General features: G+C 47.4%; 3 protein-coding genes across 3 annotated transcripts; 1 reads left to right on the top strand and 2 right to left on the bottom strand.

Annotated features, from left to right (window-relative positions):
* The first annotated feature begins 241 nt into the window (after nucleotides 1-241).
* F4822DRAFT_405878 (nitrite reductase) lies at nucleotides 242-4,303 on the top strand. Its single transcript, XM_051458350.1, has 4 exons — nucleotides 242-589; nucleotides 649-799; nucleotides 861-2,866; nucleotides 2,922-4,303. The coding sequence occupies exons 1-4, from the start codon at nucleotides 525-527 to the stop codon at nucleotides 4,006-4,008; spliced, it is 3,309 nt and encodes a 1,102-aa protein (XP_051313027.1). The 5' UTR covers nucleotides 242-524; the 3' UTR covers nucleotides 4,009-4,303.
* A 47-nt stretch (nucleotides 4,304-4,350) lies between these two features.
* On the bottom strand, nucleotides 4,351-6,887 carry F4822DRAFT_405875 (beta-tubulin). The gene is made up of 6 exons (XM_051458349.1): nucleotides 6,614-6,887; nucleotides 6,318-6,341; nucleotides 6,183-6,250; nucleotides 6,068-6,122; nucleotides 5,216-6,006; nucleotides 4,351-5,157 (listed from the first exon to the last, which is right to left on the bottom strand). Exons 1-6 carry the CDS (start codon nucleotides 6,623-6,625, stop codon nucleotides 4,764-4,766), a joined length of 1,344 nt encoding a protein of 447 aa, XP_051313026.1. The 5' UTR covers nucleotides 6,626-6,887; the 3' UTR covers nucleotides 4,351-4,763.
* Nucleotides 6,888-8,556: 1,669 nt separating this feature from the next.
* F4822DRAFT_277420 (uncharacterized protein) lies at nucleotides 8,557-12,630 on the bottom strand. Its single transcript, XM_051454817.1, has 2 exons — nucleotides 12,290-12,630; nucleotides 8,557-12,061 (listed from the first exon to the last, which is right to left on the bottom strand). The coding sequence occupies exons 1-2, from the start codon at nucleotides 12,305-12,307 to the stop codon at nucleotides 8,771-8,773; spliced, it is 3,309 nt and encodes a 1,102-aa protein (XP_051313025.1). The 5' UTR covers nucleotides 12,308-12,630; the 3' UTR covers nucleotides 8,557-8,770.
* Nucleotides 12,631-13,157: the final 527 nt, after the last annotated feature.

Below are 13,157 nucleotides of genomic sequence, written 5' to 3'. Positions count from 1 at the left end.
CACTTGCTCGGAAGATTGAAAGCAGGTTATCTTTTTAAAATCCTTAGTCAATTAAAGCTTAGCTGCTAGCTAACTTCTTAAGCTTCCCTGTTTATTATCTAGAACTATCTCGATTTCATACTTCCAAAATATAATCCAATGAGATTCACGAATATCTTGGTTGTAGTCAGCTTTTCCACTGACAATCTATTGGTAGGTTGTTCCAGAGCACTTCGACGCCGGAGATGCAAGTATCTGCCATCAAGGACATGGAGCTCCAATTTCTATTTTGTTGGTAGACCACATGTCTACCTGTCTTGGTCTTCTCTTTACAACTTCATTCTCCTTCTCTAATTCTCACTATTCCTAATATCTCATACCTATCAATTTCTCTTTTCTTTTCGAAGAGTAACTTCTTGTTACCTGTATACCGTGTCGATTCACACGTGCTTCCTGTGACACGGCATATGTGTCAGGGGTGAAGCTGTGACGTAGTGGCCGCCAAATCCGTCCGTTCGGTCTGTATTTGATCTCCGAGACACAAAATGACGGTCGACAAGAGGACCAAGTTGGTCGTTGTCGGCCTAGGAATGGTCGGCATCGCCTTCATGTAAGAATCTGATTACCTACTACATTCTAGGACTATTTCATAATCTAATTGGCATCTAGAGAAAAAGTCTTAAAGCTTGATGCTAGGGCCCGAGAATACGATATCGTCGTTATTGGCGAAGAACCCCACCTCGCCTATAACCGAGTTGGTCTCACAAGTTTCTTTAACCACCGAAAAGTCGAGAACTTATATCTAAACCCCAAAGAATGGGTGAGTCTCTAGTTTGATATATATCATATTTAATAAACATGCCACTTACGTCGGAGTTCAGTATGCGTTATATACTCCGGATAGCAAATTAAATTACCACCTGAATACGCTGGTCACAAGTATCGACTCCACCAACAAGACTGTGTCCTGCGCCAATGGCGATGTCGTTTCGTATGATATCCTGGTCCTGGCAACCGGCTCCGATGCTGTACTCCCAAGGCACACCCCTGGCCATGATGCCAACGGAGTATTCGTATACCGGACCATCGAGGATCTACAGAAACTTATTGCCTTCGGAGAGTCACACAAGGGAACAGTCGGTGCTGTCGTTGGTGGTGGCTTGTTAGGCCTTGAAGCAGCCAATGCTATGATGGACCTAAAATGTTACGAAAAAGTGAAACTGATAGAAAGGAATCGATGGGTCCTAAGCCGCCAGCTCGATGCTGATGCCGGTAACCTCGTCGTCGAAAAGGTTACTGATTTGGGACTCGAGATCCTATTAAGTAAAAGGGTCGGCAAGATAAAAACCGACGAGGGAAATAACGTAACGGGTGTCATATTTGAAGATGGAGAACAAATGGATTGTTCCACCATATGCTTTGCTATCGGTGTACGACCCCGAGATAGCTTGGCGAGGAGTGCTGGCATTAAGTGTGCCGATCGAGGGGGCGGGATCCTCGTCAACAACGATCTAAGTACTAGTGCCCCAGATATCTATGCCATCGGCGAATGCGCAAGTTGGCAAAATCAGACCTTTGGCCTCATCGCTCCTGGAGTTGAGATGGCCGACGTCTTATCTTTCAATCTCACACAAGCCAAACTACATCACCCTCGAGTTTTCAAACGACCGGATTTAAGCACGAAGCTTAAGTTACTTGGAGTTGATGTTGCAAGCTTTGGCGACTTCTTTGCCGATAGAGATGGACCTAGCTCCTTACCAGCAAAGGCAGCGAGAAAGAAGACGGAAGACCAAAGTATTGTCAAAACGGTTGTCAGCGGGCCTCCTCCGCCACCCGTCAAGGCTCTGACCTATAAGGACCCCTTCGCTCAAGTGTACAAAAAATACCTATTCACAACTGACGGCAAATATCTGCTTGGCGGGATGATGATTGGCGACACGAGCGATTACATAAAACTAGTGCCTATGGTCAAGAACCAAAAAGAACTTGACATTCCCCCTTCCCAACTTATACTTGGCGCGAAGAAAGATGGTGATGACGGTGCCGATGACCTTGATGATGATACTCAGATCTGCTCTTGTCATAATGTGACTAAGGGCGATGTGGTGAAAAGCGTCAAGGATGGTACGTGCAAGACAGTTGGTGATGTCAAGGCATGTACCAAGGCTGGTACAGGCTGCGGTGGTTGCATGCCACTTGTCACCAGCATCTTCACTAAAACCATGACCGATATGGGTGCTGAGGTTACCAATTATCTCTGCGCCCACTTCAACTACTCCCGTGCTGATCTGTACAATATCATCATGATAAAGAGGCTGAAAACGCTGCCCGACGTCATGCGAGAGGCGGGAAACGACAAAAGCTCAGACGGTTGTGAAGCTTGTAAGCCTGCCGTAGCCAGCATATTCGCGTCGTTATGGAATAAGCACGTCATGGATAAGACCACACATGGTCTACAGGATACCAATGACAGATTCTTGGGAAATATCCAACGGAACGGCACATTTTCAGTCATTCCTCGTGTATCTGCGGGAGAGATTACACCAGATAAACTGATCGTCATCGGTGAAGTTGCTAAAAAGTACAACTTATACACCAAAATCACCGGTGGGCAACGTATCGATATGTTTGGCGCTAAGAAGCAAGACCTGCTGGACATATGGACACGATTGATAGAGGCTGGTATGGAAAGTGGACACGCCTATGCTAAGTCCTTACGTACCGTCAAGAGCTGCGTTGGTACGACGTGGTGTAGGTTCGGTGTTGGTGATAGCGTGGGTATGGCTGTTCGCATCGAAGAGCGATATAAGAGCATACGAAGTCCCCATAAGATAAAAGGTGGTGTAAGCGGTTGCGTGCGTGAATGCGCCGAGGCTCAAAACAAAGAGTAAGTCATCATCACCTATTAGATCTGAGTCGAAATATACTGACTGCTTAAAAAGCTTCGGACTCATCGCAACAGAAAAGGGCTTCAACATATTCGTCGCGGGTAATGGTGGAGCAAAGCCAAAGCACTCGGAACTCCTAGCCAAGGATGTTCCACCATCAGAAGTCGTCCCGATCCTAGATCGGTACTTGATGTTCTATATCCGCACAGCGGATAAGCTCCAGCGAACGGCTCGGTGGTTAGAAAACTTACCGGGTGGTTTAAGATACCTCAAGGAAGTTGTCCTCGAGGATAAACTCGGCATATGTGCTTCGCTCGAAGCTCAAATGCAAGAACTGGTTGACTCATTCTTCGACGAATGGGCCGAAGCCATCAAAAACCCTATCATCGCAGCCAAATTTAAACAATTCGCCAACACAGACGCCACAGTCGAGAATATGGAAACCGAAAAAGATCGCGATCAAACACGGCCGGTATACTGGCCTAAAGACGCCGCAGAGGAGGACTTCAAGGGATTAAAAGACCGTTGGTCTAGCACATCCTGGCAACCCGTCATTGAAGCCAGCTACTTCACGGGCGCGGATGCCACGCCCAATGGTATCAGCGCCAATATCAAGCGCGGCGACACACAACTTGCGCTATGGCGCGTCAGGGGGAAATACTATGCTACGCAGCAAATGTGTCCTCATAAACGCTCCTTCGCGTTATCAGATGGACTTATTGGACAAGACATCTCTTCACCTCCAACAGACGCAAAGAAAGAACCTTGCGGTGACACCAAAGCCCCTTGGATCTCATGCCCCTACCACAAGCGTAACTTCGATCTAGGCGATGGCACCTGTCGCAACGACGCACAACTATCCATTGCTACCTTCGAGGTCGAGGAGCGAACGGATGGGTTAGTCTACTTGAAACTTCCACCTGTCGAAGAGTTAGATGCTGCACTAGGCACGAGTAAATGGATGGTAAAGAAGGAAGATGGCGGGAAGGGACAGTTTGAGGAGTTGGATCGGAAGATCGGGTTTAAGGGTAGGAGAGGGAAGAAGCCTACTGCGGAATTTGGGACTGGGATGAGGAAACCGGTGGAGGTGCTTCCTGCGGCGGCGGTGGGCGGAGGATGTGGTGCTGCGCCTGAGTGGTAGTTGGGTGTGATGTATCAGGTTTAGGTGTCTTATTTCCGGGTTTTGTTTGCGTGTTGCAGCATCGGATATATCATATGGATTACAATAGTTTATGCTTAAATTGACGTGTCAAGACAACATCGTGTGTATTACCAGCATTATGTCTATACTTCCACGTACGTAATCATGGCTCCCTACACCACCATCGCTAGGTGCTGATGAAGGCGTATGATAGTTAGCTAGATTATTATCCTTGCTTGATTTAAAATGAAGGGATAACATGTAGCGATATCTGCTGACATACACATTCAAGGAGATTACATATACAAAGCACACTGCAAATCGAACACCACGTCCTACAAATCATCATAACAGAACTGCATTACAAAACTTTATGTAGGTATTAAAAAAGCTACGCAAAGTCATTAATTAGGTAATTTTGTAGGTGTAATTTGTACAAGACAATTGATTCTTGATCTTGTTACTACTAGCAATAATGTGCATTTGTTTTTTGTTTGGCTTCTCCAGACGAACAGACACCGAAAAGAGGTATATCTAACAAGTCCCCAAAAGACCATTCAATTGATCGTAGTGGATCAATTTTCATTAAGTACGTTATATCCATTGAAGGTCCGGGTCATGAGGAGGGGCGCAAGAGAATAGTATAGGGGGATGGGGAACCACCAAAACGTGAGAACATGCCAGCTTTCCATCCGTACCGCGTCAACAAACTGAGGTGTCCTGTTCCTGGAAAATGGGGTATATCATGGAGAAATTTACTCATCTCCCTCAACGGGGACTTCCTCCTCGTACTCCTCTTCTTCCTCATCGACACCAGCATCCTGGTACTGCTGGTACTCACTAACCAAGTCGTTCATATTGGACTCGGCTTCAGTAAACTCCATCTCGTCCATACCCTCACCAGTGTACCAATGCAAGAAAGCCTTTCGTCGGAACATAGCAGTGAATTGCTCACCGATACGCTTGAAAAGCTCCTGGATGGCAGTCGAGTTACCGACGAAGGTAGACGACATCTTAAGACCGCGAGGAGGAATCGAGCAAAGGGCGGTCTGGACGTTGTTGGGGATCCACTCAACGAAGTAGGACGAATTTTTGTTCTGGACGTTGCGCATCTGGTCCTCAACCTCCTTACCAGTGACCTTGCCACGGCTAGAAAAATATGTTAGTAATGGGTAGTAACAAATGCTTCGGGAAGAGAGTATCTTACAAGATGGCAGAGCACGTTAGGTAGCGACCGTTACGGAAGTCAGAAGCAGCCATCATGTTCTTGGGGTCGAACATTTGCTGAGTCAACTCAGGAACGGTGACAGCACGGAAAGTGTAAGCACCACGGCTGGTTAGAGGAGCGAATCCAACCATGAAGAAGTGGAGACGAGGGAACGGAACCATGTTTACAGCGAGCTTGCGTAGATCTGAGTTTAGCTGACCAGGGAATCGCAAGCAAGTAGTAACACCGGACATGACAGCGGAAACCAGGTGGTTCAGGTCACCGTACGAGGGGTTGGATAGCTTAAGAGTACGCATGCAGATGTCGTAGAGAGCCTCGTTGTCAATGCAGAAGGTCTCGTCGGAGTTCTCGACCAGCTGGTGGACGGAGAGAGTAGCATTGTAAGGCTCAACGACGGTGTCGGAAACCTTAGGAGAGGGAACGACCGAGAAAGTAGCCATCATGCGGTCGGGGAACTCTTCGCGGATCTTGGAGATCAATAGAGTACCCATACCAGCACCAGTACCACCACCGAGAGAGTGGGTGATCTGGAAACCCTGGAGGCAGTCGCAAGCCTCGGCCTCACGACGAACGACGTCAAGAACGTTGTCGACTAGCTCAGCACCTTCCGTGTAGTGACCCTTGGCCCAGTTGTTTCCAGCACCGGACTGACCGAAGACGAAGTTGTCGGGGCGGAAAAGTTGTCCGAAAGGACCGGCGCGAACGGCGTCCATGGTACCGGGTTCGAGATCGACGAGGACGGCGCGAGGAACGTATTTGTTACCAGATGCCTGTGCATGTTGGGGTGATTAGTAACTGATCCCTTCCGTGTATAGGCATTGAGCCCCGTACCTCGTTAAAGTAGACGCTCATGCGCTCGAGCTGGAGCTCGGAAGTTCCGTTGTAGCTGTTTATTGCTGATTAGTTCGCATCCTTGGCATATTGAATTGGCGAGTCGAATACGTACACGCCATTGCTGTCGAGACCGTGCTCGCCAGAGATGGTTTGCCAGAAGGCGGCACCAATTTGGTTACCCTATAATACTTATGAGTTCCCCCGCTATACCCAGAGATGATATTTTATCGGTTATGGTTGTACTCACGCATTGGCCGGTCTGGAGGTGAACCTATTTAGATAAAAAAATTATATGGTTAGCTATTATCCTTGATCGAAATATCATACACGATTTGAGGGTATCATGGTGTAAATAATATGGGTGTACAATCGTGTTTCGTGTGCGTGAGGGGCAGAAATCAAGGGGGTTTGGAGCTCTTTTTTTTTTCTTCCTGGGACGCGTTCAAGGGGGCTCCTTTTCGGGGGTGGTGGCACTCGGTTGGGGATAAAGCAGTAAACATAAGCCGAGTAAATAATAAAAATAACAAAATAAATAATACTTACGATCTCACGCATTTTGATGGTGATTAATTACGGTGTATCGAACACAACTAAGAGGTATCTGGCAAGTAGAGTAGGGAAGGGAAAAATAAGATGCGGTTCTTGAAGATGGTAATGGCAGAAGTAGAGGGAAGATTTAAAAAGGGAGAGGAGCGGTGTGGGTAAGTAAAGTAAAAGTAGAGAGAGAGGTAGCGTGGTAGCTCCAGGGCTGTTTGAGGAAGAGTTGTGGTTTGTGTTGTGCCTGGCCTGGGTCTTGCCTGGTGTGATTTTTTTAGGCGGGAAGAAAGTTGATGGCCAGCTATTTTTTTGCTTGGAGATGTTCCAAATAGGAAAGGGTCGCCCCAATTTGTCGACAGGGGATAGGATGGTAGCGTAGTAGCCCCTCTTTTTTTCTCTTTTCTTCGACTGCGACTGCTCTCATTACAGCAATGTTAAGGGGAACAGGGGGGGTTCAATGGTAGCAATTGGGTTTTTGGGATGCACGGACCCTACATTATCGGTAGAGAAGCGGGGAGGTACAAGTTACTTTAGATATTAGTCTAATTACACGTAATTTCCTATGTATTATCTGTATTATCTACCAATACACGTATTGCTTGGCAACCATTTTTGAGTCTTGCCTTCCAACATCAGCACTTTATATCAACACGACTGGATGAAATCATTTGTTTTTGTTTTTTATTTTTTATTTTATTCGGATGCCTACGCTAGGTTACCATATTCACATAATTGATAGTGTCAGCTAGATTAAGAGAGGAGGAAAGATAACCCACATGTTGTGGTGGTAACAAAAAGATTAAAGAAAAAAGGAATAAATATTTACTTGCTCTTGTTGCATAAGTGTTTACCCCTTTTCAAACCATTGGTTCGGAACGTACAAATTCGCCCAAGGAGCGGTAAAGACTTCATGTACACCTCAACACGATATATACTAAGCACCAACGTAAAAATATTCCCATTATGAAATGAATAAGCATCTGATGAATGGGGGATTATTCTTACAATGCAGTCTGATCCCCTAGGCAGCAACATAATAGTTCCAAGGTTATTTACGAGGACCAACAGTAGACTTATCAGTGGCAAGATATCACGAGAATCACAACTAAAACAAAACCAGCAATATCTGAAACAAGGTCGACCAACGTAGATCGCCTCGATTCCTCATTTACTATTCGATTTTTTCTGTTTCGGCGTAACCAGCCTGCCTTAAAAAAATCAAGCCGGATCCTATCTACCTGTACAATGAATGCACGCCGTATGCCGTATGTCTCTTTGCCCTAACCGTACCAATGCCATGCCTTTTTTTAAAAACTACGAGAAAAAAAGAAACAAAACGATTCATTTTTTTTTCTCCGAGTCGAAATCAAATAGAAAGTGGTTCGTCACAACAAACTGCCGCTTCGCAGCAGGATGGATATCGTAAAGCCGAGACGTGCGAACAAAGCTCATGGCATGTGATAGACAAACGAGAATGCATATATCATTAGGAGCCACTGAATTTTAGTAGCCCCATTTTATCCGCCTTCATGTGCATGGGGAGAGGTTATGAATCGTTGAAGATGGAGGCAACCTATCCAACTCTGTCGAGGTTCCTTCTCGCTCCTGAGTTTGTGCCTCCATACATAATCCCCATCTTCGCGTAGAATATATAGCCCTTTGAGATCCACCTACTGCTCTTCCGCTGGTATAGCAACCAAGTCGTGAGAGCGTGGATCGGGCTGGCGGAAGTCATTATTCGTATTCATAATACTCCGTGATTCTATAGGTGTAAATGTATTGTCATTCGCAGACGTTCAGAGTCGTGGAAGAACATCGACCAACATTAACGATCCTTCAGGTAATCCACGTTGCGGTGTGTATCCAGACCTTGGCAAATAGAAAAGGGATGGAGATATCGAATTAGGTTTGTATCCGGGTCGATTATTCGTATCGATCCGTCGGGAAATTTCTCGGCGTTTCCTCAATTAATTAGACGGAAACGCGAAGTTCCTTTGTATATGGGCGCAGTAATAAAAGAAAAACTAAAAACCGATCCTGCGCTATGCAAATCGAGAAAAGTTGACGGCTTCACATATACATAGCTCCCACTAGAATTAGACTATGAGGATTCAGTCGGGGAGGGGGTGTTTCGTTGGGATCAACTACACAAATCGTGCTATTTCAACTAACAGTCATCATCTGCATTCGTTGACTGATCCCATTTGATGGAGACGCACCAACTGAGCCGTTGCTGAGTATGGAGTTGTTACTTTGGCTATGTGGTAGTCGTCTCGTCGGACTTGACGTAGGTTCGTCAAATACTCGTGTAAAAGCAGGGCTACCATCTGCCCTCGTGTGCTTTGGAGTTCGTGCTGGACTCTGCGTAAGATGATCTGCCTTGCGAACGACATCAGATAGGCCATCTCGTAAGTCACTTGCTCGCTTGACTAGTTCTTTAAGGCTGTTTGTATCGAAGTTGAGCTTGCCGGAGGACTCATTCTCTTCGCGACTCGCGTTCAATCTTGATTGACGCGAATGCATTGCTTCCATGACAGATCTCGCTACACTAGATGAACCGAATTCGGGATTACCAACTCTGTTCTCCGGCGTTCTTGGTCGAACAGGAGCTTGCTCTTCATCGGCTTGATCCCATGTACCGAATATGTCGTCATCTGGAGAAAAGACCGACCGGCGTCGGCCAACAGGGCGATCACGGACAACTGCATTCCGCTGGCTTTCCGATACCCTAGAAGAGCCGTGGATATCCAGGGAGGCCCCGTCCAGTCCTTGATCGACAAATCGGACTTCGGGAAGATCACCACTCGAACTCGAGGAGCCTTGTCTCGACTCACTGGCCTCGGACGGTTCTTCGTCGGGGGATGCCAGAGCAATGATACCCTCAGCTTCTCTCCAGAGCTTTGCGCACGTACCACTGAGCATATCCATCTCACGACCAAGTCTGCATAAGCGCTTTAGATCGTTAACTAGAAGCGACAGTTCTCGAATCTGTCCAGAGTGGGCTTTGATCGTAGGTTGCGTAGCCTGGATTGACGCAGGGACCACCATCGCGAAGCGTCCTTCATCTCTCTTGCTTGGAGACAAATCGAAGTCATCCTCCTCCTCAAATTCGAAGTCGTCATCCCAGTCCTCACTGGCATTCTTTTGTCCAAGACCCCAGGTTCCGAATTTGGGAGTCGAACTCGTAGTTTCTGACTGCTCCGGGACAACCGGAACGCTTTGGCTCCTCACATGAGCGGGTGTAGGTCCCTTACGATTCGCAGAACGTCCGCCTCTGACGTCAATTTCCTGCTTACCATGGACCGTCTTCGGCCGTGCATGACTACCATCACCATCATGCTTCTCGTGCGCAGTAGGTTCTGTCCAGTCAAAAACGGTACTTCGAGGTCGTTCTCTAGCCGGGTCAGTACGCGCATTAGATCGTGCTGTCGGTCTCGCGTTGCCGTTAATACTAGCTAGTGCCGTTCGGGAATTAGGGCTTCCCCTTCGCGAGTTCATGGAACTTGGCGGAGATAGATGATTATAAATGCCGTCATCTTCTTCCTTGTCCCAGTCGAGATCGTCGTCATCGTCATCGAACGAGAATCGGGGGTCATCTCTACGTATGACCGAAGTCGGAGAAACCGGGTTAGACTCGAAGCCATCCTCATCTTCGTATACTCCTCGGATAGGGGTGGAGAGACCTTCATCCTCTTCCATAATCTTATTTCCGATATCAAAGGCCGGCCCCATGATCTCCTGAATTGATAATCGCTTCGGTTTACTATTGTTGCCAGCAGTGCTTGGGGGCGACTCGTCGAACATCGACTCAAGGGGGCTATCGAGAGTTCTCCGACGTCCCGACGCAACCGTCCGAAACGAGTCAAAGGGCGTGTCCGTCTTGAAGTCAGTGTCGTCATCATCCCCGGAAGTAAACCCGCGATGGTACTCGGAGCTGGCAGTAGTGGAAGAGCGATCGAAAGTACGAGCTTGAGAGGTATTTGAAACGACTCTTTGAGACGATGCAGAGTTCGTCGTCAACTCATCTGATTGGCCTGTACCCATCGACCCAAGCTTGTTTAGATCAATGTGAAAGCTTGAGAGTCGTGTAATAGGCGGTAGGGGTGACGAAGAATTTCGCTTTCGATTAGGTCGGAAAACGGTAGGAAGATCTGTCTCGATATTACGTGGCTCTTCTGCCTCTTTAGAATTTTCTTCGTGATCAACTGCGTCGGGAGCCGTTGTTGGTTCGGTCTCTGTTGTGACTGGTGCAGATACATGTCGTTTCGTCCCGCCCACCGTATCACCGCGTTTACGACGCCGAAGACTCCCAGTTTTCGATATCCAATTCGTAGGCGAACTAAAATGCATTGACATAGACCGTTTAGGTTGTTTGGATGGCGTGGCTTCAGGGGACCCTGAAGACTTCTCTGAACTTTGTGGGCTGCCGTCAGTATTAGTCGGGCTTTCTGGCTCAACAAGTGTTTCTACCGGCACCTCCGAGGCCGAGGAGCCCATGATCAGAGATCTCGGGGCTATCAGAAAAGCCCGTCGCTGACCCTGATGTTCCACACAAATTCGTTTGGAATCAGGGAGCCCGGCGTTATCGCCACTCCTTAGTGAGGACGACTTCGTCGTGTATCGAGATATTCGGGAATGCCAAAAGGACTTCCACGTCGATGGTCCCTCGGCGGGCGCAACGAAAACAGGCTCCTGCGGACTAGCCAAAGTCTGAGCTCTGGGACGACTATCAAAAGATATTTTTGGTAGTGGCGGTAGAGTTTCGGCGTTGATCTGCTGATGTAATGTAGCGGATCTTTGATGGCTTGTGGCCGGTCTTCGCAGTGTCATCTGTGCTCTTGAACCTCGCCGTACTAACGAGCCTGTCTCCCCTCCATTGATCGCTGATGCGCGTTTTACTAGTTTATTAGGAGGTAGTTGCGGAGATGAGTGTCCCGGAGCCCCTAATATTGGCGCCGCAGAACCGTGGGAGAAGGTGATCGAGGGTGAGTCAGGGCCGATACTTGATCTCAAACTTTCGTGTTGGGATAGCGGCCGTATAGACAACCTTCGCATCCAGGAACCGTTCGAAGAAAGGGAATCACGCGAGTCTTCAACTATAGGACTCGCAGGCGCAAATTCGCCTTGTCTTACGGATGTATATCGCGCAGCCGAGGATTTCGGGGGTGTTATTTGTGTGTGCGAGGGTCTTCGAGGAATTCGCGGTTGGGCTGTCGCATTAATCGAGGGGAAGGGTCGATTCGAGTCTTGCGTAAAAGCGTTGTTCGAGGTATTAGGGGCAGTGGAACTCGTTGTTCCAGGGCGGGATGAAGAAAAGACGTTTAAGAAGTCCCTCTCAGATATTATTGACTTTCTCTTGTTTAAGTCTGGTTGCGGAGGGGTTTGTCCATCCGAAAGTTCGCCAAAAGCCAGACCCGTCGCCGCGGCAGCGACCGCAGTACCGGCTCCAATGAGCTAATTCACGTCAGCAATTATTCGAATTACAAGCCACGCAAGGAGCAGCGAAATAAGCAAACGCCAAATAAATGTGCTGCTATTGGGGTAAAAAAAGAAAAAGAAAAAAATATCAAACCCATATCGGATGGATATTGGAGTTGAGAGGAAGCTAACTAGAATAGAGAATTATTCCAAGGAGGTGGGATATGATCCACAAGTTTGAACGAACGGGCGCGTTAGACTTACACTAGGAACCGTCTGCATCTTGGAGAACGGGCGTTAGGAGAACAGAGAGCTGCCTTCTGTAAAGAGGCGTGAGGAAGAAAAGTCAAAACTCTTCGGCGTTCTCGTGACCATTGTTCATTGAGACATGGGAATTCCCGTGTTTTAAAAGTACAAGAATGCAGATGAACCTGCTCTTATAAAACTCCTATGTCGAATGCCTGTGTAGTGCAGGTAAACTAGTCGACGGTCGTAGATCGAGAGGCCTGGCGCGACGATTCGTCTATTATGCGGGACAGGGACTGGTCCAATATTTACTTTACTGGCAAAGCAGCAGTACAGGGAACACACACGACCAGTTAAGGACGGTTGAATTATTTGGTAGTTAGAATCCGAATTGGATCTCGGTCGACCTTAAGGAGGGAAATTATTAGTAGTGTAAAGACATAATAGTAGTTAAGGTAAGGTCGTTGTCGTCGTCGTTATTATTACTACGGCTCCGAGTAGTTGAGTTCCCCCTATGCTATGCAGGCAATGGAAGAAGCCTGCCATAGGAATAGGGAAAGGAAAGAAATAAAAAATTAGAAGGAGAATCTCTCAAATCCGGGGGAGGGTAAGCGGCAGCAAGGCAAAACAACATACGACGTAAAACATAGCAAGGCAAGGCAAGGTAATTATTACGGGTCTTCTAAACCTGAAATCTTGCTTTGGGGGAAAGGAAGAGAGAGAAAGCAGAAATGAGATTGATAGACGAGGATTGGGTTCTTTTGACGATTAGCAAAACCAAAAGAGAGAGAAAAAAATAATAAGGCCCTGGGATGTTTACGGAGAGCTGGATGCTACAAGCGGCCCGGGCTGTGAGTACAAATGACGATCTAAGATTAAAGCCACA

The sequence above is a fragment of the Hypoxylon trugodes genome (assembly GCF_022578975.1).
Source record: "Hypoxylon trugodes strain CBS 135444 unplaced genomic scaffold F4822scaffold_6, whole genome shotgun sequence".
Classification (NCBI taxonomy): domain Eukaryota; kingdom Fungi; phylum Ascomycota; class Sordariomycetes; order Xylariales; family Hypoxylaceae; genus Hypoxylon; species Hypoxylon trugodes.
This window is presented reverse-complemented; position numbering and strand designations above follow the sequence as displayed.

What these genes read in the sequence shown, in the direction of transcription:
- F4822DRAFT_405878 (XM_051458350.1), top strand. Translation starts at nt 525, where the DNA reads ATGACGGTCGACAAGAGGACCAAGTTGGTCGTTGTCGGCCTAGGAATG. An exon ending in ATCTAAACCCCAAAGAATGG is followed by an intron (nt 800 to 860) that starts GTGAGTCTCTAG and finishes GTCGGAGTTCAG; the next exon opens with TATGCGTTATATACTCCGGA. An exon ending in GCCGAGGCTCAAAACAAAGA is followed by an intron (nt 2,867 to 2,921) that starts GTAAGTCATCAT and finishes CTGCTTAAAAAG; the next exon opens with CTTCGGACTCATCGCAACAG.
- F4822DRAFT_405875 (XM_051458349.1), bottom strand. An exon ending in TGAGCGTCTACTTTAACGAG is followed by an intron (nt 6,007 to 6,067) that starts GTACGGGGCTCA and finishes CAACATGCACAG; the next exon opens with GCATCTGGTAACAAATACGT. An exon ending in CTAACGTGCTCTGCCATCTT is followed by an intron (nt 5,158 to 5,215) that starts GTAAGATACTCT and finishes ATATTTTTCTAG; the next exon opens with CCGTGGCAAGGTCACTGGTA.